At 32.4% G+C, this 25,330-nt stretch overlaps 2 protein-coding genes across 7 annotated transcripts; both read right to left on the reverse strand.

The window, feature by feature from the left end:
• Positions 1-2,500: 2,500 nt before the first annotated feature.
• LOC124838042 (uncharacterized) lies at positions 2,501-3,716 on the reverse strand. The gene has a single exon (XM_088096103.1). It carries the CDS (start codon positions 3,640-3,642, stop codon positions 2,728-2,730), a length of 915 nt encoding a protein of 304 aa, XP_087952229.1. The 5' UTR covers positions 3,643-3,716; the 3' UTR covers positions 2,501-2,727.
• Positions 3,717-7,750: 4,034 nt separating this feature from the next.
• Positions 7,751-12,439, reverse strand: LOC124821839 (cyanogenic beta-glucosidase-like). Of its 6 annotated transcripts, XR_015781447.1 has the most exons (9): positions 12,001-12,437; positions 11,838-11,891; positions 11,645-11,714; positions 11,492-11,550; positions 11,042-11,112; positions 10,856-10,932; positions 10,601-10,680; positions 8,718-8,783; positions 7,751-8,135 (listed from the first exon to the last, which is right to left on the reverse strand). XR_015781447.1 is itself a non-coding variant. In XM_088095935.1 (5 exons), the coding sequence occupies exons 1-5, from the start codon at positions 12,082-12,084 to the stop codon at positions 8,117-8,119; spliced, it is 303 nt and encodes a 100-aa protein (XP_087952061.1). In that variant the 5' UTR covers positions 12,085-12,439; the 3' UTR covers positions 7,751-8,116. The 6 variants fall into 6 exon arrangements, 1 of the variants encoding a protein (XP_087952061.1); XR_015781445.1 differs by lacking the exon at positions 11,838-11,891 and having other exon boundaries at positions 10,868-10,932; positions 12,001-12,439; XR_015781443.1 differs by lacking the exon at positions 11,838-11,891.
• Positions 12,440-25,330: the final 12,891 nt, after the last annotated feature.

The raw sequence follows: 25,330 nt of genomic DNA on the forward strand, positions 1-25,330 counted from the left end.
TTTCTTCTAATCTTTTTAAAAAAAATTGTCTTAATTTATTAAAAAGCTTAGAAAATTTTAAGAATTTTCAATCTTGTACTTATAGAAAAGATGAGGGCTCCATCTAATCTTGTTCCAAATCACATTTTTTCATCATCACTCAAGTTTAGTCAAGTTGAATACTCTTTCACCAGGTTCTAAATGAGTTTCCCAAGTATAATAATGCTAAATGTTCCGCCCCTTTATTTTGTATAATTATTACCTTTAACACTATGGTGAGTGTAAGCCACAAAATTAATGTATATTATATAACTAATACTACTATCCCCTTTCTATTAAAGGAGAGAAAGAAAAAAGCACAAGGCATAGCTAATAGGGTTTGGAAGGAAGATGGACCCTACCAAATATCTAGCCTGTTTATACAAGGCCCTACCAATCTGAAAGACACATACTCATCATGGGGTATTGGATGGTGTTGGGTGAGATAGTTGCTTAAGCCAATATTCCATCTAAATTCTTTATGTCCCCATCAAAGGACCCAATATATTGTGGGTTTTTCCTTCTCATTTCCCATCATGCAATCTAGAAAAGGTTGACCCTTTGGTCCCACAAAGAGCTGCCCCATAAGCAATTGGACCTTATGTGAGGATATCACTTTCTTATAACTTTTTTTGTGTGTGTTTCATAGGATGAATTTGTGCACTTCAATTGTGCATGCTTCTCTGGGGTTAGGCTTGATTCCACTTACAACCCTTCACAACATGGAATACCACTCTGCCTAAATGGGTAGATCCCATTGCATAATGTTTCTCCTTTTCAAATTATAGGGTGTAAACGCTAAAAAATTCAATACCGTTCGTCAAATTTGCTATCTTCACAATCGTACCAACGTTTAGAGATAACGATTCTAGGTGGAAATTTTGATAACGATCTTTTATTATTAATATACGATGAAGTTGGCCATTTCAAAAGTATCATGTGATTTGCATGAAGATTTTTCAAATCTTGGTGAAGACAAAAGCAAATTAAAAGAAAAGTGTTTAGAATTGTAAAAACATACATGAATAATTTTAATTATATATTAGTTGAAATTATAAGTACATAAATATTTATGTAGAATATGAATTTAAAATGTGAAAAGCTAAGATAACAATCTAGTAGTGCGTTTGGTTTTTCTCTCATTAAACATGTTTATCCTCAATTAAACCTCAAGTTAAATATACAGAAGTTGTGTAATGAAACATATGAAAGCAACATTTATTAAGAGAAGTTAGCGACTAAAATAGGTTTAACACTTTCAAAGATTAATCATGAACTCTTAGAGGGACAACGTAACATGTTCAATACTTTCACAGTTTTTACTCTAAATATACATGAATGCATTGCAAATCTCACGTCTCCATCTTCTTTTGGTACCATCTTTCAAACATAAGTATATATCAATATATTGTTGTTAAATTCGATTATATTGAACTTAAGAAAAATATAGAAAGGGGGGTGTCCTTATAAATAATTAACACAATTTTTTAATAGAAAATAGTCTTTAACAAAGTAATAGATAAATCGATACTAAAAAGATAACATATTTTGAGAATAGGTAGCTATTTGGTTTCCTTTTTCTGCAGATTCTTTTGAATCAATTTTGACGCTGACTAGAATATGTTGAGAAAAGAGTACCCCACGATTGTTAAACAAAAATTATCATGGTCACATAAAAAAATGCTCCAACCTAGTGGAGATATACTCGGTTTTATAATGCTAAAAGTGCAATTATTTTGATGCTGCGCAATGATTCGTGACTAATGAAAGTTCAAGTGGTGTTTTTGAATAATTAACCCAACGAGGGTTGGGTTAGTGATGAAGGAGGCGTGTGTCCTGTTTAGCCTTTACTATCATATTTATCCACATGCTAATTAGTGGAGATTAGATATAGTACTTATAGTAATTTGTTGATTAAGCATTTTTTTGTCACTTTTCTTAGTATATATTTTGTGAGCTTTTTCCACACAAGCTCATATTTATGCGCAATCATACTTCTTTGTCTTAAATTGCACTTTTCATTTTATTTTTATCCCTCGTCACCTATCCATTATCTCCTCTCATATTCCTATTTTTTAATTAGCTTAGGCTTTACACTCTGCTTTATAGTAAATTCTTGTAAAAATCAAACTTAGAGGGATAGGAGAAAAATGATGGCTATTGATGCGAGTGAATTCGAAGGTTATAGAGTTAAATGTGTTTATGATGTGAATAAGGTATTAATACTGTTGAAAACTTGATATTGCATTCAATTGTAGTTTTTAATAAATCTATCGTTTTTAAATGTTTTTCTTAAGGATGACAATTGATGTGTCTCGGTTCCAAAATTGGTTTCAATTATTTTTGTCCTTTCTTACAATAAAAGAGTTCAGTTTTTAATTTTGAACTAGATTGATTTTTTATGGAAAATCAAAAAATAAAATACTGTTTTATTATTTATTAGTGTACACTCCAAGGATCGTACTAAAGGGGCCTGCAAAAATTACAACACATTCCAACTTGAACAGTTTTATACTCAAGAGAAAGAAAGAAGAACATTAAAAACACAACAGAAAGTGTACTACAAAACTAACATAACAATACTCTTGGAAGATGAATACCAGAAACCTCAAAACAGTAAAATAAGGAAACATATAACAACTTGAAATTGACGATGAAATTACATGCAAACAAGAACTTCCATGCAATTGAAAGACACTGCCACCAATACTAGTTACCTAAACCAGCCCCAACTCCTCCTAATCCTCCACCAGCTACACCTCCTACACCACCTACACCTCCAACACCACCAGCACCACCTAAGCCACCACCAGCACCGCCTAAGCCTCCACCAGCACCACCACCTAAGCCTCCAACACCACCAGCACCACCTAAGCCCCCCACGCCACCAGCACCACCTAAGCCCCCAACGCCACCAGCACCACCTAAGCCTCCAACGCCACCAGCACCACCTAAACCTCCAACACCACCTAAGCCTCCAACACCACCTAAACCTCCAACACCACCGGCACCACCTAAACCTCCCACACCACCGGCACCACCTAAACCTCCCACGCCACCCAAACCTCCACCAGCACCACCACCTAAACCACCACCAGCACCACCACCTAAACCACCACCAGCACCACCACCTAAACCACCACCAGCACCACCTAAGCCTCCAACTCCACCACCAATGCCATGGAAGCCACCAATTCCGGCACCACCACCAATGCCGTGGAAGCCACCAATTCCGGCACCGCCACCAATGCCATGGAAACCACCAATTCCGGCACCACCACCAATGCCACCAAACTTCCCAATCCCTCCACCGACCCCACCACCGATTCCACCAAACTTGCCTATCCCTCCAGCGACCCCGCCACCGATTCCGCCAACCTTTCCAATCCCCCCTGCGCCACCTCCTACAAAACCACCCATCCCAGCAAATCCTCCAACCCCACCAACCAAAAAGTTCTTCTTCTCACCCACACCCTGGCTCATTGAAGACTCTGTATGTGGCGCCCTTGCATGCACGCCCAGAGTTTGTTCTTCATTTTCACCACTACCCTTTGGCACATTACGTGCAGCACTTGCATGCAATGTAACTAGTACAAGCAACACAAGGGTACCCCATTTTCCCATCTCTCTCTCTCTCACTCACTCACACACACACAGCTTTTCTGTCAAACTAAAATGTTGATGTGGAAGACATGCATGCAAAAGGGGCTATCTTATACCTGCGAAAGGTAGAAGACAGTTGAGAGCAATAAAAGATAGCAAGTGAAAACAATTATGACCTGTGAGTTTTCGAGAATTGAGAAATCTTTAATGTTTGTGTATCAGAAAGGTAGGTAGAATCAAAAGAAGAGAAAATTTAAGAATGTCATGTGCTTGCTCGCATTAAGTGCCACCAAGGAAATTGTCAACCAATAACTAAACCGGCCGGTTCGAGGCTCATGTTCATAATTAATATTAAGTATAACAACTACATAACTCCTCAATTTATATAATAAAGTTTTTAAAAATATAATACTTAATTAAAAGAATTAGAAACTTTAAACAATGTCAAAATAAATTAACATAAATAGCATTCACTATCTACAATCTTCTAAGGTTATCTTATGTTCTACACTACTCTCAAACCATAGCCAAACACAGAAAACAGAATAAACTAATATAATTTTATATCATCATAAAAAAAATATGGGTTAAATATGTTTTTAGTCCCTTAAGTATCACACAATTTTGGATTTAGTCCATACTCGAAACTTTGATTGCTTTTAGTCCTCATAGTTTTGAAACTATTATAAATAGCCCCTAATTTTGAATGACGTTAACTTTTGTTTGACGTGGCTAACGACCAGCCCACGTCTGATGTCAAGTATGAGTTTATTCTCTGTCATGTCTTCTTTTCTTTTTATTCCAAATTTGCACACAAGTCCCTAATTTCTTCAATGTTTATACTTCAGCCCCTAACTTCTTTTCAAAATTGCATAATAGCCCCTATTTGACCAGCTAGGTGCAGGTTGACATAAGTGAGTTTGTCCAGTGAAACCATGCCACATGTCAGTTCACCCTTTATCCAAAATTAGGGTTTTGAATTGAGCACCAAGAAAGAAGTTGCGCCTATGTCGTCATGGCAAGAACACAAGAGCAAGTTGCTCTCTGATGAAGCCGACTTGCTTCACCGCGGAGCAAAATTGCTATGGAGGCGCTTAGATGGTGTGAGTTGTTGCGCAAATCTCTCTTAGGTCTGGAGGTTGATGACTTGCGAGAATGGGGATAGTGACTTCGTGATGGGTTTTTTATGTCTCTAGCTTCTTGGTTTGATTCCTGCAGGTTTTTGGAGGTTGACGCGCTGGCTTGAACGAGGTGGTCCGGTGAAGATGAAACCGCCATCCGGTGGCTCTGGTTTTCTCTCTCGATGATGACGATGCAATTTGAAGGAGATGACGGTGGCGCTTCTGCTCGGGGTTTGCAGGTGGTTGGCTTAGGGTTTTTGTGGCGGCATGGAGGCTAGGTGGTGGCGGCCTGCGTTGGAGGTTCAACGTCGATTTGGGTTTCGCCTTCTGTGTTTCTATACATTGCGAGATGGCTACCAATGACTTAATCTCATTGCGGTGTTCCTTCTAAAGTGTAAACATTGAAAAAATTAGGGGCTTGTGTGCAAATTTGGAATAAAAAGAAAAGAACATGTGATAGAGAATAAACTCATACCTGACATCAGACATGGGTTGGTCGTTAACCACGTCAAACAAAAGTTAACGCCATCCCAAATTAGGGATTATTTATAACAGTTTCAAAACTGTGAGGACTAAAAGTAATCAAAGTTTCGAGTAGGGACTAAACCCAAAATCGTGTGATACTTAAGGAAATAAAAACATATTTAACCCTAAAAATATTATATCTTTTTATTTTAAATTGTATATTCCGTACCTTGTTAAAATTGTATATTTCGTACCTTGTTTGCATTTAAATATACATATATATTAAAATATATATTACATAGATATATTTCTCATTGCTTTAAAAAAATATGTTCCCTTGTATGTTTAAAATACATTTTTCAATAAATATAATACTTTTTATAGTTTTTTTAAAGTATTCACTCAATTTTATAATATTAAGTAAAATATTAATGCCATTAAAAGTAAAATATTTATAGTGTAAATCCTTTTAAGTGTTTAAGAAAATTATAATATATTAAACACATAATTTTATTTTTAAACATACATGTGTGTTTATCTTTCTGAAAAATTAAAGTTAATTTAGATATATATATACTTATTTTATTTCATATATCATTTTACAAAATATTTTTTATTACAAAATAAGTTTTAATAAAAAAGTTATCCTATATATTAAGACCTTACAAAATTTAATTAAATAGAATAATGAAAAGAATGAGTTAAGTTTAAGTTATAATTGTAAGAATTTAGAAAGTATAATATTTTAGTTGGTAGATGTTTTAAAATAATGAGACCAATTATTATAATTTAAAATAAGTTGATTTAATAAATAGAATTTCTTAAATTCGTGTCATTATCTTAAACACTTACCTTCTCTCTAAAACATTCTTAAAATTTCTACCATCTCTCTAAGAGTTATAACTTTTGAGTCATCTCTTTGATGATCAAGAGGTGTCTAATCGACCACAACAATGAAGTCTATGTTCATATTTGATCAGTTCCTACAATAGATCAAGTAAGTTTTGACTCAGTTTTTGCTCTTAGTTCTTATTTGAATCCATGCATGGAGATTCCTACCGCATGTGTACTTTGATCTTTTCTTTGAGTTCCTTGTTGATCAGAGGTCCTAAGGACTCTCCTTGATCTCTTTGCGGTATTTCGTAGGTTATTTATAGTTCCTTGAGTAGGAAGCAACAAGTATGCAGTTCTAGAGTTTGATAGAAAATTTGTGAGGTAAGGAAAGTTAGTTTAATTGATGTTTACTTGATTAATTGTTTAAAATCTTCGATTGAATGGGAAGGATGTGTTGAATTGTATGAATAAACTGATATGATTCTCTTGGTGTGTTAAATTGCTTGAAATTGTTATGTAAAAATCTATGAAATATGTGTATAATTGTTAGGTTGGATGTTATAGTTGTTTTTAATAAGTGAAATGGTGGGTTGAATGTATTTTTGAAGTTATTAAATTGTTATAGACCTTGAATGATGTTAATTTTAAGAAAAGGGTAGGTTTTTGGTCTAGAATAGAGGTTTTAAGAAGTGAATTATTGACATGTTGGTATAATAAGAATGGTGGTTTTTAACACTTTAATGAAGAGAATAAATTGATATGATGTTTAGAATAGAATGTTAGTACAATTAGTATGATTTTAAGGTTGTTTTTAAGGTAGTTTAGAGGTTTTGATAGGTAAAAACCCAAAGGGGGAAAATCTGATAAAAACTAAAGCTTGTAAGTTTGTTTTAGGGTAATTTAAAATGGTTGGACATTAGGAATGATAGAAAACTGATGTTAGGTTCTTTGGTAGTTGACATGTGGAATTTGAATTAGTTTTGGCTAGATCTAAAGGTTTTGACAAGTGATATTTTGAATTAGATATTATGGACTATTTCTAATGATTGGAAGGCTGTTATTAAGTCCATTAGGACTTGTTGAAGTTATTAGTTGCAAAAATTTAGTGCTTTAAAGTATAAAATTGAGTTTGGTATGATTTAAGATATTAATTGAGTTTGAGAAAGCCATTTTTTGAGTTAGAGGTATGAATTATGAGTTTTCTCAATGCTTAGGATGCCTTAGGAGTTAGTTAAACTTGTGTATAAGATATCTAAGGTCAGAATTAGAGGTATTAGAGCTCCTGAAGTCACCACTACAAAAAAAAGCACACTTACATACTACCAAAATTCATATATAAAATAATGTTACATACGGATTACATACAGATAAAAATTCACATATAAAATGATCGTATGTAAGTTACATACAAATATTTGTATGTAAGTTACATCCAGATTTTTCCGTATGTAATTTATATAAAAAAAAATTGTATGTAACTTACATACGAATGTTTTTGTATATAATTATATACGGATAACTCCATATGTTATTATATACGCAAAACTCCGTATATAGTTATATACAAAAGAATCTGTATATAATTTATATATAAAAAATCTGTATGTAATCACATACGAAAAAAATTCATGGCTTTATAAAAAAAAAATTAAATGATCCCACATTTACTCTCACTAGCTAAGAATTCCATATAGCTAATAGGAGTCAAATACAACTATCAAATTGATAGATACATTGCCAAATATATTTATATTATGTAATTACATAAATACAAATGTAAAGAATTTATAATATATAATGTTCTTAAAACAAATAATTAAAACATGAAAACTTAAAACAAATATATAATAATAACAAACCTCGATCTTACAATATTTATCTATTCAATAATCAAAATTTTAATATATACTCATAATAATCAAACTTAAACTTAAGTAGTTGGCACTATGTCAGAAACATTTACAATGAAAGTGATGAAGAGTTTTCCAAACTTAGCCAACTCCAATGTCATACAAACACCTACAAAAATTACTTCTGCATTTTGTAATTGCTTCTTCGCCATGGTCGACTAGCGCCTATGGCCTCAAGCAATGCCTGAACCAGAAGTTAACAAAAGGTTAAGTTGAAGCACATTTCAATATACATGGACAAATAAAGTATTTAAAGAAAATTTCAGAAACCATTAAAAGTTCACTGACAGATGGTGGGGTAAAATTAGGGGATACAAAAAATCAATCATTGAAAATGACTTGTTATTCTAATTCTAAGTCTCTATGTAAATTGCAAATGACCCATTTGTCTTAATGTATAATATTTCAAATAGATCTAAACACATGACAAATAAAATAAAACATTTAACGTATTAACATTTGTAATTGCTATGCTTCATCACCCTAAAATGGGCAACTTTTATATAGTTCCAGAAAGAAGCACAACTCGGATTAGAACAGATGATACAACCTACGTTTTATTAGTGGCTAATCAATAAATAGCAAAGCCCTATGAAAATAGTACACCTCATCATTATAAAACTATAGATATTTGTATGTTACTTATTATTGACTCAGCCTATGTTAAATAAAATCAATATCGCATGTTAAACAATAACATAGCCTTATGGAAACAATCCTTTTTTTAGTTGCAAGTGTTTAGAAAAATAAAAGTTTAATTTCATACCTCTTGCACTTCTCCTTTCCTTCTCTCTATTTCCTACTTGCACCTTTCTCCATGACAGATCAAGCTCTGGAGATATATCATACTTGTTACTCCTTATATAATAAAAGTCTAACAAAGCTTTAAAATGAAAATATTATGGGTAGAATTCGTTAAGACATTCAAATAAAAAATAATACTCCAAGAAAGATGGGTAAATTGATAATGTCATTCAAAGGATACAAGTTGGACGGCTAAAATGGAGAAAGGCATTTGAGAGTTAATTGAGACAGTACTTAAAAAACTCAAAATTCTATAATACTGATATAGATAGTGCTGTCAAAATGGGTTATAACCCGTGAGCCAACCCGGCTCAACACGGGTTTGAGCCGGGTTAGGTTTGAAAAAAATGTAATTTTTTTATGCGGGCTAGTTTCCAACCCGGCTCACTTAGAACCTGGCTCACCCGGGTTGAACCCGTGGTGAGCCGAGTTGGCTCACCAACCCACCTAATTTAATTTAATTATTTATTATTTTGTGTTTTAATATTATTAGTTAGCATTTTTTTTATTATATTGTAGATGAAGATAAAAAGGATGTTTTAAGAGAGAAAAATATTATAGATTTATCTATTCAAGACTCTAATATCATGTATGGACATATGATACAAAAATTATCAATTTTAAAAACTGATTTGTTCGTCTTTTGTGCTTGTTTTTGGATTACTCTTAGATTGTTTGATATATATTTTTTTTATTTTGAATTGTCTTTGGAATTGAACATCTGTTTAGAGTAAAATTTATTTGGATTTGAATTACAAAAATTGTAATTTTTTTTATTTTAAAAACAACTTATAATTAAGTGAGCCAGTGAGCCAACCTGTTTAACCCACCAACCCGTGGTGGGTTGAACCAGGTCCGAATTTTTTCGACTCGCTAATAAATGAGCTAGGTTGGGTTGGCTCACTAAGTAATCAACCTGTGGTGGATCGGGTCGATTAGGGTCAGGTTACCCATTTTGACAGCTCTAGATATAGATCATCTATACTAAGAGTGTTCCTCAACTAATCCAATACAACATTGTGGTAATTAGATTGAAATTAAAAAGCAAAAGGAATAAAAAAAAAGTATTTTTTCATGAGATTATTATGCACTAACATCTATTTTTATGTATTAACCAGGACTTTGTGACCTATGGTATATTTTATTAAAAGATTATGTTTAACTTAAAATTTGAATTATGTTGTGAATTACATGAGATGTGTTATTTGATGTAGAATTAAATTGCACATTTCAATACTGCATAATTTATTTTAATATTTCTAAACTCTTTCAAAATGCCAAAAACCAATGCATTCTAACTCATAATACATTGGATTGGATTGAAATGAACTTTACAATTAAGGTGTAAAATCAACAGGATGATCAAATCACAAAAACTAAGGCGATTAAAGCATGTATCAAACTCACTGGTATCTTTTTTCATGCAATCAGTACAATGAGTTACTTCTATGAAAGTCTTTTCATATATTATGATATCTTAAAGGCATCGAAGAAAAAGTAGCACTCGAGAAGAAATAAAGCAATTGAAATCTTGATGGCCTTAAGAATAAGGAAAATAGTTAAGAAACCAACATCTAAAAGAAAGGTTGATATTTATATCATTATTTTGAATCCATCTTATTTATTAACCTGAACGGTTCTTATTCTTGTAATGCTTTGCACTTAGAATTATCAGTTTCTCATGCTCTTTTCCACTATATAAACATACTTCCAATACAAAAAATACTGCTAGCAAGCACTTAGAATTATCAATTTCTCATGATATTTTTCATTTAATATATTAAAAAATATGTTCCACAATAACAAACATAGCAAGTACGAGGTTGAAATTTAATAAAAACTGACCTGATACTTAGTTCTGTACACATTAACCACAGCTGCATGAGCAACAAGTTGGTGATGTGTGGCCAAATAGGGTTATGTTCCTATATTAAAATGTGTGATTTTTAGGAATGTTCCCAAAACATTTTAGCAAAGCATTCAAGTGAAAATGTTAATTAAACAGTGATTAGTATTAATGTTTTATCATCACCAATAACATGAGAAGTTGCTATATGTAAAACATAATAAAAATATCCATAATAAAGTTTTTATTCTTACCATTTGCAATACCTTATTGATAAGGTTGTTGTAAGAGTCAATTCCTTCTTGGTTTATACCTCCACTTAGCTTTCCATCTGTGAATATATATGCAATTTATAGTAGATAAATAAGTAATGATTATAATGAAACACCCAAACAAGTAAAGCTTACTCCAAAATAATCATAGATCTATATTTGACTTACTCAGAAGAATTCTTGACCATGTAAAATTTGTAAACATCCAAATTCATATCCTTCATAATCTGAACATTGTCCTGAAATATAAGATGTAACAAAACATGTTTATTTGAAAACGATGGAAAACAAACTAAAACAACAATTCTTTTAATTTTTTTTAATGTTTAACATTTCTTTTAGTTGAACTTTCCTAGGGTCTAGTCTAAGTAATAAATAATCATTTAATTTGGATAGAATGTTCTAAATATATTTATCTAGAGTTTGATAAACAAGCTTTTAATGGTAATCATGAATAGGTGTAGCAATAATTGTGATAAGAAATGAAATTTACAAAAGCAACACTTTATTTCATCTTCTATGATGCAAATATTTGATAAGCTTTCAACGCTACTTTTTATTGGTGATGATAGTTGATAAATTACATCAAAAGAAACAAAAACTTTGAATCGACAATACCTTGTAGCGGTGATACGAGTCAGCTGCAACATCCTCATTGATTCTGTCTTCTATCTTTTCTGCATGTTAATTACTATATATCAATAATTATATAAATTTTGGAAAAGATCTTCAGTATAACCATAAGAGAAAATCAGAAACATATATATTTGCCTGGATATTTGTGAGTGAAGGTATCCCAAATACTCGGTCCTCTACCACCCTCATTGGCTGCACCTTCATACTGCGTACATACATAATCAAGCAGAGTAGTCAAACAGAGTAGGATGTTGTTTGATTCTGATTTGCGATGGAGAACCCTAGAAAAAGAGGGTCTTTTTTTAAATTGGGTCATTATAAACCCTACCCTGAAAGGCCAACTACATGTGTTGGCATCCGATCTAGACAACAAAGGTCAAGCCTGCATAAATGCTTTCACGTGAGTGAACGAAAGAAAGAAAGAAGAGAGGAATTAGGGTTCAGGTTTTATGAATTTAGGGATTTAATGATGAACGAAGAACATGACTTACCACATCAATGAACAATGAACGAACTCTGTGTGTCAAGAAGTAGGAAGAACGATCTTCATCAGCGACAGCCTGAGCGATGAGCATTGTGAGTGAACGCGAGCCAGCGACAGTGAATGACGGACTAAGTTGAGAGTGAACGAGAGTGGAAGCAACTGGAGGGGCTGAACTGAGAGTGAGCAAGAGGGAGTCAGACTCGGGCTTTGTATATCGGTGAGTGAGCTCGGAAGGCTTCGTATATCTCTAGAGAAGGTGCTACAATGACTGGTCTAGGGGACTACTGTTGTATGCGTGAAGAAAGGAGAAGAAACCCTCCTAGGGTTTCGTGCTTTGAGAGAACTTAGAGTAGTGACTAAGATTATTGACAAATTTTGAATGGCATTTGAAAAATTTTTAGATTTTGGAAAATTGAGGAAAAAGGTGACCGTAAGAGAGGGAAAAAATGTAAAATTTTTAGATTTTGGAAAGTTGGGGAAAAGGATGATCATAAGAGAGGGAAAATAATTTTTATATTTTATTTTTAATAACTATTTTTTTTACTTACATATATAGATTATACATCATTATATACTGATGTTGTTTTTCACAAATTTTCTAACAAGTTAAATTTATATAAGAATTTTATATGCAGAAAAAATCTGTATGTAATTCACTTTCCAAAATTCGTATGTAATATCTATATTACATACGGATTAACATTCGTATGTAAATATCGGTAAATAACTTGCATTTTTCTTGTAGTGCACGTCCAAACACCCTCTTGGATGTCCTTTTTGCGAGAGGAATTCTCCCAAGCTTCCTTTGAGTGGCCTATTCTAGGGATCTAACGCCTAAGCGCCCTTTTATAGGGGGGCTAAGCGCCCCTGCACCAGTTTTGGATTTTTAGCGTTGGTTTGTCTGATGTTTTCTGATGCACTGTTTGGTTTATGTGATGCATTGTGTGATAACTTATGATGAGTTTTAAGGTGATTTATAAGTGGTATGTGTTAACACATTGACAAGTGTACCAAATCGTATCAAGTAATATAAAATTGGTAAGACCAAATATCGTTTCCTAAGAGAGTCATGTTTACTTAACAATTGTGTAATACCTTAATTAATCAAAACTTAAAAACTATTTTGTTGGTGTTTATATTCAAATGCAACAAAAGTAAATATGAATGCAAATTGATCAATTGAGGCTTGACACAAGAATGAATGGATGAAATTGATAATATGAGATGATGATGTTGTTGGGGTTAGATTTCACTTACTTCACTTTCATGCATATTAGAATTCATCTTCTTCATTGGAATGTTAATGTCCATTTCTAAATTACTTAAAACCCGATGTCTCGACGTAAAAAGCCTAGTCTTGATTATTAGACAACAATTCCTTGAAAACCCTAACAATCAATTCCACATTAAGAAAAGAAGCTTAAGACAACCAAACGTCCTATCCTTATCCCTAGGCAATATTCCCTTTGGGTGAAATCCTCTAGATCATGATTCATAAGATATTTCCCCATACTCAAATAAATCAAACATCAATTGATACGTGGCCAAAACATAACAAGCATTAGGAACAAGATAAAATCACTAACATTTAATGAAAGAAGCATAAAATGTTTAAACCATATTCAAATACATGAAAGTTTAGAGGTTACATCATCCCCAACAACAAATGAGTTTAATTCTCCATTGTCATGGAGAACCTTGGCTTACAATGAAAGAATGAATGAATGAAAACCCTAGAAAGTGAGAAGGAAAGCTCCTGCATGCCCAATCTCCCTCCAAAGGATCAAAATCAGCTTTTTTGTGCTTCAGCCGTCCAAAGATGTGAACCCTAGAGTTTAGAAACCCTGAAATAGAACCAAATTGGATCATGGGCCAACAGTGCTGACGCTCAGCGCCCCAACTAAGGGCGCCCAGGCGTGACTGCAAAGAGATTGGCCCTCAACATCCTGACTGAGGGCAGCCTAGCGTCCTGCGATGTGGCTTGCTGGCGCTCAGCGCCCTTAGAGGGGGCACCAGGCGTGCTTACGAGGAGAACGACGCTTAGCGCCCCAAATGGGGGCAGTCAGGCACCCTTGCGAGACTTGTGACCTAAAAAATTAAGGGAATTAGTGATCAAATTCATAAAGTATAACTTCTCTTCACTTATTTACTAAATTCAAGTAAAACAAGAGTTTAAGCAGGCTTCAAAGGCAAAAAGGGTTATTTTAGTATCAAAATAGCATCACAAATAATGATATTTTCAACCGTTATCATAATGCACTTTTTGGTTTGTGTGATGCATTGTGTGATAACTTATGATGAGTTTTAAGGTGATTTATGAAGTGGTATGTTTATTTGTTTAATCAATGCAAAAGGTATGTTAATGAGTTCCAAGGAGGAACTTCATGGTGCTGGTTTCAAGTATTATAAGTATGATTATAGGAAGCTAAGTCTTGGAGTTTATTCTGACACTCTAATAGTCATTCATTCTCAAGTAGAGAGGGGTGAGTCATGTGGTGAGAGTAGTTGGAGGTCCTAGTCTAGGGGTTTTACATTAGCTTAAGGCGAATGATAACGAACTAACCTTATGTGACAGCTTGGGGTAGGTTAGTTGTTTCACCACGACAAGTGCACAAACTATCATATCTTGATATTCATACTAATCTAGATAGTCTAATCTAAGTCTTGCCATGCATAAGGTGTTTGATTGACTTGGTGATGTATGTATTATGTGTATAATGTTTGAAATGTTTAAATATATTATAAATTGTTTTATTACTAGCTTACAGATTTTTTTGTATGTTTATGCGCTTTGATATTGATTATGATCATCCTGTGGGTGTGGGCAGAAAATGATGAGATTTTTGTGAAGCATGCTCTTGATGAAGAGACGTACGATGTTTAGATTTTTGTAGATCAGCTATATGTATATAGTTTTGTTTAGTAATCTTGTAAATAATTTTTTTTTATAATTATAATAGAAGACTAATTAACTTTATTTTCTTGCTTTTATCTATTGTTCTTGTTTTATTAAATGTGTGATGATTATTATATACTTTAATACTATATTTTGGAATGTTATAATAATGTTTGAGATGATGAAATAAGTTAAATAATTATTCAATTAGAGTATATGAAAGATTTTAAGTTCAACTCCTATCAAGACAATTTCTAAAAAAGGTGTTTCAAATATTTATGAAATTGGACTTATGTATATAAATGTGAAATAAGATTTAAAGTGATGATTAAGTTTTTCTTATGTAAAGACTTAAGAATTTTCTATATTTTTAAGACGGTGTCGGTTGGAAAGCGGTAGGATAAAAGGAAACATGGAAGTGTCATATAAATTTTATTTTATTAGAATAAAGAAATATTTGGTATATTGTGTTTATGATATTATACGTCGATACAAATTTGATATGCAGTAATAGTAACAAGATATAAAATATATAAATATGGTTTAAGTTTTTTTTGTTGTTGTTGAGATTTTTACTATTACTGTCGATTGTTTTAGGTATAGGTGTGCAATTATGATTATTATAATATATAATTTATTTCAAAGTTACAGTTTGTTTATTAATATTTTGATTTTATAACAAAAGCACGGATTGTATTTTTTGACGATGATTTGTGTTCGAGGAATGAATCTGAGGGAATACGAATGTATGGATTTGTTAGAATTTGAGAATAAATTAAGTGTTATTTTTTTTAAGAGATTTGGAAGTTAGTAAAAGTGATTTTGGAAGAAAAATTTATAAAAGTTAGTGTAAGTTTTGACAATGTAATAAATAATTTTTTTTTAATTGATAGAAAATAAAAATTACCAAAACTAATAATATAATAAGTAATATAAAATGATATTTAAGAGTAATATATTTTTTTGACAAAAATAATTTGAAATAGTTGTATTAAAAATTAATAAATAATTAATACAATATATTTAAATAAAAATTTCATTTTTTTTTGTAATTCTAATTTCAATTTCAATTTTTCATAAAGTAATAAATCTTCTGAATAAAACTAAGTTTAATATTTTTGTAAAAGATTATTGAATTTAAATACATAATTAAAAGATTAAATTATACTAATAATCTGAATAAAAAATTTCTATGAAAAATAATTTTATCATCTTGGCCAGATAAAATAGAGAAGAAGCGTAAAATTATTATTATTATTATTTAATAGTATTATTATTAATAATATTACTATTTAATTATATTATTTTTAATAAAATTATTAAATGAATTGTTCAGTTTAGTTGGAACTGATTCCTTCTTTATTGGAATTAAATCCATCACATTATGTCGTATGCATTTTATAAGATAAATATAAGGAGGTATAGTTTTACAGTGACAAAATTGGTTAGGATGAATATTATCAAATTCTCTCAACTCTATGCTAGATAGCAAAGATGGAATTAACCATCGATTCTATAAATCCGTTTCTTTCTTCTAAATACCTTAAAGCGAACATAAACAAAACCACGAATCCGTCTACACAAATAACTGTTAATAGTAAAATCTTTCGAAGCCAACACAACATTAGTGTGATTAATGTTTTTTGTTTATTACATGTGTTGACAGCAAAAGGAATTTCAGGATTTCTTATATTTTGGCATGTGTGGTTTTTTTAAAACGACTTTGATTTTATAATTATAGTTAAGTCTTTATTTTTTTATATATGTTATAAGAAATAGTAATTTTATAGCGATGTTTTCTTTTATAGCATATATATCTTATTATATATGTATATATTACCGTATGAAAAAATATTTCAATATTTATATTTACGAATTTTAGTATTAAGTGATGATAGAAGAATCAATATTTTTGTATTTTCCATGAGCAAATGACTAGTAAATTCTACATGTTGGTATAGTTGGTGAACATCACTCGTAAGTCTCTATAATAGAGATTGGGAAGTCAACTTCAATTGCAAAACTCTAAGAGTAGTAAGGAGTTTTAGTTCATGTGGTGAGCGAATGGTTGGTCTGCAACTGTGTGAGTTGCAATTAAGAACTTGATATTTGCTAGTTCACATAAAAAGAAAGGCTAAAAACTTTGTGAGAGGGTGTGACAATTATGAAAGTACTTTATCAGGTGACTATGTATGAGCTTATGCCTTGTGTTAAGACCATTTATATGTTGAACTAGTGTGTGAGATCATGAATGATTTCATTGTTGCTTTGGTAACATAGTTTTAGCTATATATGATCATAAGTTAGGTTAGAAGGTTGGTTAGACGATATATTGATGGAGAAACAAATTCCTCTACTTGTCCAAAACACGTAGAGAAGATGAAAAAATGTAGCAGAATTTAGAAATAGAAGTTATTGTATGATGAATATGAAGGTTGTGGTGTATGAAATCAGTTTGCCTAAGATGGTTGAACCCTAACTAGGGGAAAAAGGCTAGAGGAGGCTCTGAGAGACTTTCTAGCTAGGGACTTTCGAAGAACAGGGAGTTGGAGTGATCTCAACAACATAATTCTACATTAAATTAAAAAGTGAGCTTTATAAGGGGGAAAGCATTGAATTTATAGTGCATTTAGACTCTTTGATCAGACCTAGGCTATCTTGATGATCAGGCATGATTCAAGGATCAATTGCCACATATCATTTCTTGTTTAAAACCATTTTTTTATGTCATGTCATAAGAAATGCATCTTGTTTAATACAACGTTCAAATATTACATCTTTGTTAATGAAAGCATTCTTGAAGTATACTATTGGGCATACTTTTCATTAGACTATTTTTTCCATAAGACGTTCTCCTTGGTGACGTGTTTAAGACTACGTCTTATTGTTTAGAGTTTATGTTCGTTAGACAATATACTCGTGTTAGATCCTTTTCCATTAACAATGATTGGATACAAGGAGTTAAGATTCAATGTTTATTTTTCCTCAAGGATAAACATGTTAATTTCAAGGCTTGAGAACTTATCCTTAAGTTTTGCACAGGTTTAGACGATGCTTATCATAAATCATCTTTGTAAAACTTGTTTCTTCCTTAGAATGAATTTTCACGCTTTTACTGTTTTACAAGAGTAATTCATACACTTATGTGTAGGTATCTTAAGCATGGTGTCTTACTAAGTTTTTGTAGGCTTCTCCTACTGATCAAATGCTTCTGCCCAAGGCATGTTGTATTTTTTAGCATAAGTATTTCAGGCTTTTTGTTTATGCCAGACATTTAAATGATTCATATGATAGATGCTTAGACCATTCAATGTTGTTTGTTGTCATATGTTCAAACATTCTTTCTTTTTAAGTGATCAAGGTCGTACCCGAATCAAATTAATATGCAATAAAGTGCAGTATAAGCTAGGAGAATGACCCCTAGGTCGTCTCTCAAGGACCAAATGTGGTTCTGACAATAGGTCAAACACATGGTGAGGGGGTTTTGAAGGTAGTTTTTTGAAATGAAGTAAACTAATTAACACAATTTTAACACAGATTTAAACATAGATTAAAGACAGGTTGATCTTAGCTCGATTACACTTGTTTCCCGATCACAAATTTACAACAGATATCTAATCATATGACCCTTAATCCAACACGAAGTAGACAATTAAGTGAAGTCTAAACACAAGTACAAAAAGCGCGTACAACATCGAATATTTTGGGTTTTTAACGGCGAATTCGCGAACGACGTCATATTAGGAGACGTTAAATTAATGTCGAATTTAAAAAATTCGACGTTAATCACTTTTTTTTTGTTTTTTTATTAATTGTGATACTTTCTTACAACTCTACGAGACCTGAAAAGCATAAAAACAACAAATTTCAGTTTTTGGTATTTTATAAAGCAAGAACTATGAACGTACTATCAAGAACAAACAACAATAACCAACAACAAACAGGTTCAATCAAAGAACAAGTTCAATCAAACAATAACAAACAAGTTCAACAAATAAGTTCTTCAAAACGAAAATGAAAACTAACCTTCAAAAAGTGAGTTCGTTGGAATAAAGTATCATCACCAGTGACAGAGAAAGTAGAATGTGCCTATGAAGGACAAAAACACAAAAATAATCGGTCAAAACAAACGAAAATCATATATAAAATGCATTTGTATCAAATGAGAGAAAGATTACATGTGATGGTTGTCAAACTTCGTTCGAGAAAAGTTTGAGAAGAGAAGAGGGTCTCGCACGCTAAGATAAAGTGAATGAATTTTCAAGCTCCCGCTCAAATTTTTATTAAAGTCACTAACCTTTTGACGTCTAACGCTGGGGCATTCGACGTTTTATATCATTTAACGTCGAATTACAATTCTAAACGACGTTTAATAATTGCATTTATTTACAAAAATGCCACCAGTTATTTTTAACGTTGGCTATTTAGTGGTTGGACGTTAAACTCGTGATGTTATACGCTTAACGTTATACGCTGTTTTTGTACTAGTGAAAACAGTCTTCATAAAATATGAATTAAGTAAACGCACTCACACAAATTCATCAATTATGCACAGACACAGTAATCAATTAAGCGAAGGTTGTCATGCTCAAATTAAACCACTAAGCAAGGACCAATTGCACATAACATATTGCATACATGCTCAATCTTCTTCACTTCATTATTCAAATTGTTTTCTATTTTTTCTTTCTTTTCTTGTCTTATCTCTTTTCATTTCTCTCTTTCTTAGAATACAACTGACTGTAAGAGACAAGATACACAACATACTTTCAATACAATCAAGAAGAGGAACCAACTAGTCAATTCATCAGAATCACCAAGAAGACCACGCTTGTTTCAAAAACAATTCTAAAGCTCCAAAATTCTCAAAGCTTAAGGTCATGATGGTTTTTCAGTTAAGGCTAATGTATGAGCTTGAAAATAAAGAAAAGGGGAAAGCATAGCCTCAAAAGGGTTATAAAAGGATTACAATCGTGTAGGCTTATTTGGCAAGAGAGGTTCAAGAGCAAAGTTGTCTTTATCACTTCCAAACATGCATATCAATCAAGAATTATCAACTAGAGTCAAGCCAAGCCATATGTGTAAACAATTAAGAGTTATATCACACACAAGAGAGACATGAAGTGGCTCAAATTCTCATATAATCCGTATGATTTTTAACATTTTGGATTAACCAAGCCTTCCATAACAAAATTCATCATCTTGAATTAACTAGATTGTTTCAAGAAAATTACTTTTGTAATGATAAATGTTGTTGAGTTGTTTTGGAATAAATAATAAAAAAATGTTAAATCAATTATACCTTATGGAGTTTGGGACAATACATTGCGGAAAAGAATGCTTCCAGGTTAACTCAAAAACCATTTTCGTAATTCCATTGTAGTGTGGAGGTGCAGATAAAAATTATAGAAGTGCAAAAATAATTGTGTTGTCCAGGGTAAGCTCTTGCGGAACATGGGTAATCATTTGGGCCAATGGTTTAGTGAAGGGTGTTGCTCCCTCCACCACCACACCTTTCTCCCTCCACCTCCCCAATTTTTTTTAATTCCAATTATATCCTTAAATTAAAATTTTTTATTTTTATTATTTTAATTTATTCCAAACCTAGTTCTCCTACTTTACTCCCTGCACTCAATCTTTCCATCTCTCAATTTCGTTTAACAATTTGTCTTCTGTTTTACTTTACAACTCCATTTGTCTTCTCCGTTTCACTTCTCCTCATATGATTCTTTCTTCTTCATTTTCCTTACATTATTAAAATACATTAAAAATATATTAAAAAATAATAAATCAAAACATTTAAATTAAATTATTAAAATATTTCCAAAATAAAGAATAAACTAATAAAATAAATCCTAAAATTAAAAACGTAACTCGGAATCCGTTTAAGGAAAGAACTGATGTCAACATCTGTTTATGGAAAGAAACGGATGTCAACATCCGTTTAAGGAAAGAACGGATGTCAACATCCGTTTAAGGAAAAAAACGGATGTCAACATCTGTTTAAGGAAAAAAACGGATGTCGACATCCGTTTTTTCCTTAAACGGATGTTGACATTCGTTTTTTTCCTTAAACGGATGTTGACATCCGTTCTTTCCTTAAACGGATGTTGACATCCGTTGAAGGATGTCACCGTTTAAAAGTTACGTTTTTTATTTTAGGGTTTTATTTGAAGGTTTATTCGAAAACACACCTTAAGGAAGCAACACACGCACTGCACCACTCCACACACTGCACCACGAGAGCGACACTGCACCACGAGAGCGACACTGCATCACGAGAGCGACACTGCACCACGAGAGAGAGACTACTTGATAATTCTTTCTACTACCACCAACCTTTACAACTTGTAGTATCTCACTGCGACAAAAGAAAGAGATGAAGAAAAATAATGTTAAAATAAAAGAAAAATATTTTACTCATGTAGGAGGAACTAAAATAGGTTATTAGTGGAATAGGTTGTGAATGGATAAAATTAAAAAAATTAACCCTAAAAATAAAATTTTATTTAAGGGCAAAATAGTAAAGGGGAGGTGGAGGAAGAAAGGTGTGGTGGTGGAGGGAGCAACACCCTTTAGTGAAAACCCTAGTGGGCCAAGAGTGACAATTTAAGGCCAAATTCTTCCTGCACCTCCATATATCTCTTCCTCCATCTCCATAGATAAAGTGAAAAGACATTTTTGTTTTAATGTTTTGCCTCCATCTTCTTCCTCTTTCACCTGCGTCCCTTCCTCTAACTCCACCATTCTCCATTCTTCTTCTACGTCCATTGAAGTCTCATTCTCCACCTTTACCAGTGTCTTTTCGTTTTCCTCTATCTCCATCAACGTCTTTCATTCATCACCTTCTTTTTTCTCTACCAGCCTTAACTTCCGTCTTCTTCTTCGAAGAAAAAAGCAATCTAAAATTTACAATCCAATTTTTTTTTTTTATATTCTGAAATGTATAATTCAAAATATATTTTTTATTTTATATTTCAAAATATGTAATTATAAAATAATTTTTGCATTATAGATTATGCATTCTAAAATATTTTAAAATTATGTATTCCAGAACTAAAAAAAAATAGAAAAAGATAATCAAATTGTCTATACTTTATGTTTCTATTCTTATACATAAAGTTCTATATTTTAGTTTTTATAATAAAGGTATTTATTTTAGCTTAATTACACTTTTTAATGTCAGTGTTTCAATTTCTTGTGAATTTTGCTTTACCTTTTTTTTTTCTCATTTTATCTCCACTCTTAAAAATACTGCACTTATTGTTATCTTAAAGGCAAACACACATGGCATTTGATAACTGTGGCGATCATGTAACATTGTGAAATACGGGGCAATAAGTGTAGCAATGTAAAAATACAAGGGCATAATGTAAATAATATAATAAAAATATCCAAAATTTAATTTCTGTAATAGAAAATTTCTCTTTTTCATTTTAAACATTCTAGTACATTAAATATCCATTATTAGTATAGTAATTTTTTACACTCCTAATAGAAAAATGATTGACACGATTTCTAACAAATTTATTATAAGAGTCAATATTCTCGCCACGATAACACTTTATGAATATATATATAAACACGTATCCTTTTATAGATTATTCATTTTACTCATAAATATATTTAAACCATAAAAAAATAAAAAGTTTTAAAAGTATAAATTATATTTTGATATTCACTGAATAATTAAAATATAATATTAAAATATTTTTATATTAAAAAGTGAGTTTTATATATATATATATATATATATATATATATATATATATATATATATATATATATACTTTTTTTTTATTGTACTATATGATTATATGGTCATTTATACGTGTCTAATCGAGCGGTCATCATTTGATTAATCGAATAGTCAGAATCTCGTTAAATTAACATATATATCAATTAATTTATATTAGAGCATGATTATGAGTAATTGGATTGTAATTAGGTCATTGTTAATACTAGATCTACGTTAAAAATTATAAATACAAGTTTAAAATAGGGAGGTAGGTGATTTTTGTATTTATTGTGCATTAATTAGTGTAATAATCGAACACTAACTTTGGCATCCGAGTATCTTCTGTAGGTAATCTCCCAACTAGACCGAATGGAGTGACGAACACAAGGAGACAAAGAAGGATTTGGACACATAAGTTATAAGATTTGTACTCAACCCCACTGTTAAAATAGAATGACTCAATTTCTCACCAAGAGGAGGGTGAATTAGTGGAGTATAAAATTTAAAACTTTAAAAATATTTTTCACCAAAAGAGATGCCTTTATACTTTTCTTGAAATGCAAGTTAAAAGATTTTTAATGCAGCGAAAATTTAATCGAATGCGTAAAAAGTATAATCGATTGAATGTAACAGAGTAGGGATAAGAAAGATCAAACACTGAGTTTTTATACTGGTTCGACCAACCCTACATCCAGTGTCCTTCCAACCACAGGAAGCCAATACACTATAATGATCAAGGTTTTTACAACAAGGTTTTTATAGAGACCTCACGTCAAAAATATAAAACACCTCTCTAACCTTCTAATCAAAATATAGGCAGTACACAAACAGACTAGCAGCAAGAATCCCCTCTCCTGCAGTCCAACCCCTTTGAGGCACCCTCAAAATCAAGAATGCCGCATGTCCTTCTTCCTATAATCACAACAGGGAACTCAACCCAATCTTCAGCAGATTGTAGAACCTGATCTTGCAGTAGACACCCAAATGTGTAGATAGATCAGACTTTGAAAACTCAGCAATCTTGCTCTTCAAGAAATCACACCTAGTTGATCACCACGGTTAAACTAGTTTCTTGGAGCTCTTTCTCTTTCTGTAAGCTTTGCACTTTTCTCCAAAAGAATATGAAAATGTTAGAATCACAAAAGTCTTTACATAAATCAAATTCGCGTCAATTTATAGTATATCACATCTCTGATGCATTTTAATCGACTAAGCTACTAATGCAGTCAAATACACTAATTCAATTATAACAGATAGTAGTAGTCAAAGCACTTAATTGAATTCACAATTAATGCAGTCGAATAGCATTTAATGCTTGGTCAACATATTTAAAAATATAGCCATTGTAATAGTTATATCAAGCATTAACAGATTTCAAAACAGTAACAAACTTAATCGAATACATATCGCATGCAATCGATTATGCAACAATGTTATGCAAAGTTTTGAAAACTTTTCTCTTTAAAAAACTCTCACAGCGCACTTGAAAAAGCACTAGTAAAAAAAGGAGATTCAAACTCACACATTACGCTTCGGTTTCATCAAAACCGAAGCGTATCAAAATGCGGTGGCATTATTGTAATTCTAAACACATTATATGCCTCGATTCTAAATCACCCGAGGCCTAAAAGCCACACTACTTCAGTTCGTAGAGTTACCCGAAGCATATAAGTTTTCAAAAATTACCAAACTCTGACCTTTCAGCTGACAACATCTTGGAGGCAGAGATACTGCCTCGGTTAGCATTCAGAACCGAGGCATATATGCCTGCTTTTCCTGCACTTCCGGCCACGTTGCCTTGCTGCCACTGACAACTTTTTGGGGACAAAGATACTACCTCGGTTACCACTCAGAACCGAGGCAGTATAGCCTGCTAAAAACTGCTCCCTTTGAACATTCTACGTTCTAGTACAATAAGAGACTGCCTCGGTTGCTTGAAACCGAGGCCATAGAGGCTTTTCCGCTTCGGGTGGGCGACTAACCGAGGCATATAGCTCAATTTAATTTGAAAAATTGAATTTACTAAAATGTTTATGCATCGGTCTTGGATATAACTGAGGCATATAACTTAATTCTGATTCGGTTATTTGCTTAATCGAGGTATATCTGGAGTTAAAATTCCAGATCTGAGTTTCCTTCACGCGAGATTTCTTCTTCTTCTTCTGTTTCATTGCGCTTCCTCCACCAGTGCCCACTTCCCTCGCCGCCCCTCCCCCTCCGCGGTCGTCGTGCCTCCATCAGCGTTCTCGCCTTGCTTCCGTTTCTTCTCCTTCTCCGTCACCGTGCCTCAACCGTCCACGACTCTGCGTCCTTCTCTCGCTGTGCACGGCCTCCGACGACTGACGCTGCTGCCTCCAACGACTAATTCTGCTGCCTCCGCTGTAGCCTCCGCTGGTCAGACTCCGCCACTGCAGCCTCCACTGTTGCAGGCTCCACCTCCACTTCCATTTCTTTCGCGCATTTCACGGTTGGTTCATGATATTTTATTGTGTTTGATTGATAATAATTTTATTGTGTTTGATTGATAATAATTGGTGGGGGATTGATATATTGGCCATAATACTAGTAATTATATTGTTATTTGATCATAAAATTTTGATATTTGTTTGATAATAATTGTTGTGAGATGATATATTGGTGATAAATAGAATTATAAATTTTATTATTCTTTAGTATTAAAATGGATATGTGTTTGATAATTGT

This window comes from Vigna umbellata, chromosome 8 (genome assembly GCF_029865625.1).
Source record: "Vigna umbellata cultivar VRB3 chromosome 8, Vumbellata_1.0, whole genome shotgun sequence".
Classification (NCBI taxonomy): domain Eukaryota; kingdom Viridiplantae; phylum Streptophyta; class Magnoliopsida; order Fabales; family Fabaceae; genus Vigna; species Vigna umbellata.